Source organism: Pelophylax lessonae (genome assembly GCF_965119305.1).
Source record: "Pelophylax lessonae genome assembly, chromosome: 2".
NCBI lineage: Eukaryota > Metazoa > Chordata > Amphibia > Anura > Ranidae > Pelophylax > Pelophylax lessonae.
Genome location: NC_138769.1, coordinates 584,676,167 through 584,682,166, shown reverse-complemented (window position 1 = coordinate 584,682,166; position 6,000 = coordinate 584,676,167). Strand labels below are relative to the sequence as shown.

General features: G+C 43.0%; 1 protein-coding gene across 1 annotated transcript in view; it reads left to right on the top strand.

Annotated features, from left to right (window-relative positions):
- Positions 1 to 1,299: 1,299 nt before the first annotated feature.
- Positions 1,300 to 6,000, top strand: part of GALNT6 (polypeptide N-acetylgalactosaminyltransferase 6) — a 53,015-nt gene continuing 48,314 nt past the window's right edge. The window contains exon 1 of the mRNA XM_082246782.1: positions 1,300 to 1,856. Within this exon, the coding sequence (XP_082102908.1) occupies positions 1,372 to 1,856 (485 nt within the window). The 5' untranslated portion in view covers positions 1,300 to 1,371. The remainder of the gene's footprint in view (positions 1,857 to 6,000) is intronic.

Sequence of the window (6,000 nt, the reverse complement as noted above, 5' to 3'; positions counted from 1 at the left end):
AGCCCTGACTGTCCCCCGAGGCCGGAACTCCGCTTTAACAGGCAGGAGAATTCAGTATTTTTGGGACTTTTCAGATGGACCAAGTGCTCATTCAGACAGCAGGTTTCAGCAGTCCACGATACAGAGCTGCTGGGAGATGCATGTGCTGCATCTACCTTGGAGCTGCGTGCAGGCAGAAGCGGGTGCATGGATCTAAATGCAATGGCTCTGCATTCAGATCCTTGCACCTGTTCCTGCCCACATGTCAAACTTTGAAATGCGATTTGTTTCCATGTCAACATATGCATCCCTTTCTAAGTCCTGCCTGCATGCAGCTCCAGGGTGGATACACATGCATCTGTCAGCGGCTGTACATTTAGGCAGGCCCTAATCTGGCCTCTGAATGAGCCCTAAGAGAGGGTAGCCATAGTTCTACTTTAATCTGCCATCTTCCTTGCCTTTTTTGATTGTGTGCTCCGGTCCTTGAAGCTGCTCTTCTTTTCCTGATCAGTCTTGTCACTGAAGTAAATACATACGTACAATGTAGGGCTGATAAAAATTTAAATTGGCAACATTCATTATAATTGCAAAGTTGAATAGTTTGTGTGTGTGTGTGTACAGATTTTCTTCTTTAAGTAATTTGGCAAGTAAAACTATATAGTTCCTTTTTATATAGTGAAAGTGGCACTAAATATGTATTGCTGTGGGCAGAATATCAGAGCATACAGATGAGTGAGTTGGGGTCTGTTAACCAGGTTGCATTCTGTACATACCCAATGTACAGGTAGATTGGGTGCCATGATAATTTTTTATTTTTATTTATTTATTTTTTTTTAGTTGCCAGTATTAGTAAAATGAAGCATAATTTTATCATTTTAAAAATCAACAAATGTTTCTTTACATACAAACATTTGATTTTATTCTCTGGTATTATCCGCTTTATAGTCCTCTGTATAGTAACACTCTGATTAAGAGACAGGGAATGTATTTGTGAACATACTTACTGCAGAGAAATGCAGATATGACCTTATTGGTGTCCTGCTGCTCCATCACGGTCTAGACATTGCCTGGGGTGGACCTTTGACCAGATTTCATTATGTAACTGTGGAGAAGACTATGTGGTCCAGGACCTGGCTGTGCTATCTGGTTAGGGTGCCTGAACAACAAAACTGGAAAAAACAGTTAAAAATTATATTTCAACAAAGTATTTAGCTGTATGCCTAGAGTTTCGCTTTAAACCAACTTTCTTGTTGGAAGTCACATTTTGTTAAATTGTTGTTTTTTTTTCTGTTTTCTCTCTTAGGTCTGTGGTGAATATATACAAATGGAGTAATCAAGTGGCTACCTCATCATAGTGTTCTGACCCTGGAAGGATTTTAAACTTAATTCAAAATGAGGCTCTTAAGGCGACACACTGGACCTCTTAAATTGGCTATGGTGGGTGTTGTCTTTGTAATATTCGTCTTTATAATGCACAAAGATGTTGGCAATGGTGGAAAAGATGAGCCCTGGTTAAAGAACATTGTGGAGCGGAAAGATCAGGTGTTAGATATGATGATGGGGGCAGTGAACAATTTAAGGGACTCCATGCCAAAGCTTCAGATCAATGCCCCGGTACAGCAAGAGGAACCAGAACGGAAAGCAAAGTCTTGCTTGCCGGGATATTACACTCCAGGAGAGCTCAAACCGTTCATGGAAAGACCACCACAAGATCCAAACAGCCCTGGTGCGGATGGAAAACCATTTAAAAAGGACAAGTGGACAGCAGAGGAGACGAAGCAGAAGGATGACGGATTTACCAAGCATTGCTTCAATGCCTTTGCCAGTGAGAAGATCTCCCTCCACAGGGCTTTGGGACCTGACACAAGACCTCCAGAGTAAGTTTTATTCATTTTTAACGTACTCATTCATAGTAATGAATCTGGTTTAAAACCATTCTCTTTTTAATTAATTTACAGTACAAAAATTATTACAAAATGTTTTGCTACATTGTTTCAGTTTCTTGAAGATCATAAGGATTCCACAGTTTTGGTACTGAGCCTCGATGGTCTGTGTATTGGGCCGAAAGATAAGGGTATACAATGCCATTCCTTTCACACACTACAGCTATAAGGAATTGTTTTCAAAGTTAAAATACCAATATCTCTACTTCTCACTTTTAGACTTTCCATGAGTATCCTCATCTGTTCTTTGGATCTAATGTCAATGGACCACCTGCTGGTTGAGGTTTAATCTGACGAAATTGCAATTAAACTGGCCAAAAAAAAAAAAAAAAAAACCTCATTCAGATGCAAGTGGTTCCCCTGATAACCAATGATTCTCCATGAGACTGCAAGATCTAGGTGTGATAACAAATGTGTTCTGCAATTAATTATTCCTTAATTTGTAGATAGTCTTTTAGAGTTCTAGATTACAGCAGGTACCTTCATTGACATTTATTCAAAGTGTTACTAAACCTACAACAGTCTGTATATGCAGTATAGCATGCTTGTTATACGCACTGTGGAACCTAAGGGGTTAATCCTGCGCATTGTGTAAAAAGGAGGTTTGATCCTGTCTTCTCTGATCTCCCCCTTCTTCCAGAGTCCCCGCTCCATCTACTGTGCCTTGGAGGCACTCACTCACATGTTCAGTTTGGTGTGTAGTGATAGAGTTTTTTTATTTTTCTTGGGAGAGTGCATGTGATCAGCACAGGGCCAATCAGCACTGTCCAGACAGAGGGTCAGGGGTCACGCAGCCTCCTAGGAAAAACAGAGGAGAACTCCCCTTTCAAGTTTTAATCAGACACTGACAGAACTCCCAAGAATGTTCTTACTGCTGATAAGAAAAAGTATGTAGCAGTTTATATTTAGACAACATAGGGTTAGGTTTAAAGGTTTAATGCAGAACTTGCCCGTTTCTGAGCACCACAAACTGAAAACGCAATTCATTTTTTATTATTCAAAGCAACCCCAACCATCGGTCCATGCCTCCATGATTTTTCTTTTTTTAAGAACTTATTTTGTAGAACCCCTAGCATTTCAAACCATGCCTATCTTGAGTAAGAACAGATGGATGAACGGCATTTACTTTCTGGAATCCATCTGCCCTTAGGTCAGACATAGAGGAGGGTCTACTTGGCTGAGAAGGCCCCTCCTCCAAATGAAGAAAACAAAATCCCATGACGACTCCTGGAATGTACGACATTTTAACCTAGGCCAGAAACCAGGAAATAACTGAAGAAGTTTAAAACCAGTAAATGTACCTTCCTTTTTTACTTAGTAAGGCTAGCAGCATAGGGATTAAAAATTTGTAAATATCGATTGAGAGAGAGAGTATGAAAGTTTTTTTAAAACCTCTCAAATTTTTTTTTCTGCTTGTTTCCTGCTGGCTATTACTATTCTGTCTGTCTTTAGGTGTCCATAGATGGATTGAATCTTGGCTGGTACCTGCTGAACCGGCGAAGATTCGATCCATCTATGGGCAGGCTTATTGTACCCAAATCAATGCTTCGATCGACTTTGGTACAACCAGCCGGGAGAACAAAAGAGCTCCACGGGAGAGAATCAGGCTATTTTCTTTGGGTTGCAGGATAGAAAATCACACAATCTATGGCCTGCTTTTGGCAAGTCATCCCTCTGTTTGTTTGTTTTTGGTGTTCCCAGTCGCAAAGGCAGAGAAGGAGAGGGGAAACTAAACAATTGAGTTAACACCAGCACAAACCATGAGGGAACGAAGTCCAATATGGACACCTGTCAATCTGACAACTTTCCAAGATGGTAATCCCATTCTTTTCCCATTGCATCTCCAACCCTGGAAGTCAAGGGAAATCTTGTATAAAGCAGCAGTCATCACTCCCTCTAGGATCTGTGTTCAACATTCACAAACTGGAACTGAATGGTACTTTAAAAACTTCAATAAAGCTTGATGAAAGCTCTGCAAATGCTTTGTCAAAGCTTGCTGTTCACACTGCTCTTATACCAGCTGAAGCCCTTGTGAAACTTTAGCAGATCTTTGCTTTTTGGCTGCTTGCACACGGGTGTATAAAATACTCCCGTGTATGCTGAAAATTTCTGTTTTGGTGCATAATTATGTGCATTTTTGGGCGTATAATGTTTAGAAGTATATGCATGTAAACTTAGTTACATAGTTACATAGTAGGTGAGGTTGAATAAAGACAATAGTCCATCCAGTTCAACCTGTGTAGGTGTGTGTGGCTGTAATCATCTCACATACCCCTGAATGTTCTGATCCTTGAGATGTAAGTCTAAGAGTCTTTTGAAAGCCACCATACTACCCGCAGAAACCACCTCTTGTGGTAGACAATTCCACAATCTTGTAGCCCTAACAGTAAAGAACCCCCCACGTTGCCTGAGGTTAAATCGCTTCTCCTCTAATCGCATTGTATGCCCTCGAGTCCTCATGCAATCCCTTCGAATGAACAGCTTTTTTTCTAAGCTGGGATCCCCATTAAGATTAAAACTCATTCTATTGGCAAAAATACTAATTTGTTTTAGCCACTAGAATAAGCATATGTGTATGTGGGTAATTATACCATATACATTATTTATATAGAAGTGTTTGTAATAAAAAAAAAAATTCAGTTATTTTGAGGGGACAGCAAATTTATACTGCTGGGTCCCTTTCACACTTGTGGACCGTTCAGATTCGCCTGTCAGTTTTTCATGCGGATCTGAACGGATGCCCCATGCATCTCTATGGGGCATCGGATGTCAGCGGAGACATGTCCGCTGACATCTGATCCTTTCCGTCAAATCCGGACGAATGGAAACCCTATTTTCCATCCGGCTGGCGGATCGGATGAGAACGGACAGGCGGTCCATTCTCATCCGATTCCCCCATAGAGAACAGCAGGGACCTGACAGCTCCATCTCCGCACACAGCGCTGAGAAAGAGCTGCCATCCGCCTGCTCAGCGGGGGATCAGCGGATCGATCCCCGCTGAGATAAACGGAGTCCGCCGACGGACTCGAAGTGTGAAAGGGGCCTTATACAAGCTGTACACTCTCACTACTTTACATTGTAGCAAAGTGTAATTTCCTCAGTGTTGTCACATGAAAAGATATATGGTTGTACTTACTTTTGTGAGATACTGTATATCTCACCCATGCAATCTGATTCTGGTGCGGACCGAAAAAAGGGTCCTGCACAACTTTGGTTTGAATGCAATGCAAATTCAGCCATACAATCTGTATGGCTGAATTTACATCGCACAGACATCGCATGTGATTTTCAGAGCAGTGCGGTGCAAATAAAATGCGAGTTCTGACATCACCATAGTGTGATCCCGGCACTTAAAGCGGAGTTCCACCCAAAAGTGGAACTTCCGCTTTAGGTAGTTCTAACCCCCTGACATGCCACATTTGGCATGTAATTTTTTTTTGGGGGGGGGGGGAGCGGGTACCTAGTTTTGACAGGTACCCGCTCCCACTTCCGCTCGGAGCGCCACGGCGCCCTGAGCGGAAGTTCTCCTCTCCTCCTCCCTCCCTGCAATCTTCTGGGACATGTCAGAGGTCCCAGAAGTTTGCCGGCCAATCACGACGCGTGGCGCAACTCGCGCATGCGCAGTGCGTATCCGGCTGTGAAGCCGCAAACTGTCACAGCCGGATGCCCACACCAGCGATGCCGCAGAGCAGAGAGGGAGAAGAGTGAGGCTTTGGGCGGCCCCATCGCTGGACCGTTGAACAGGTGAGTGTGTGAGGCTGGAACTCTGCTTTAATGAAAACCCCGACTTTTCCTTCCACACAAAGAGGTGGATGGAATTATACCCCACCATCCCCATCCTCTGCCAGGACATAACATTATGATGGCGGCACCCGACGCTGTCAGAATACACTGATTCAGAGCCTGCAGCGGATTGGCAGCAGCCACTGTTTGACAAAAGTGTCCCAGCATATCCCTTCGGCAGAAGTCGAGCAAACGATTGGCTTCTGTTAAGAAAGTACAGCCACAGACTAATCAATCTTGCCCTGTCCCTGCTGAATCAGTCACATTTTAATCAGTGTATGGCCAGCTGCAGTCT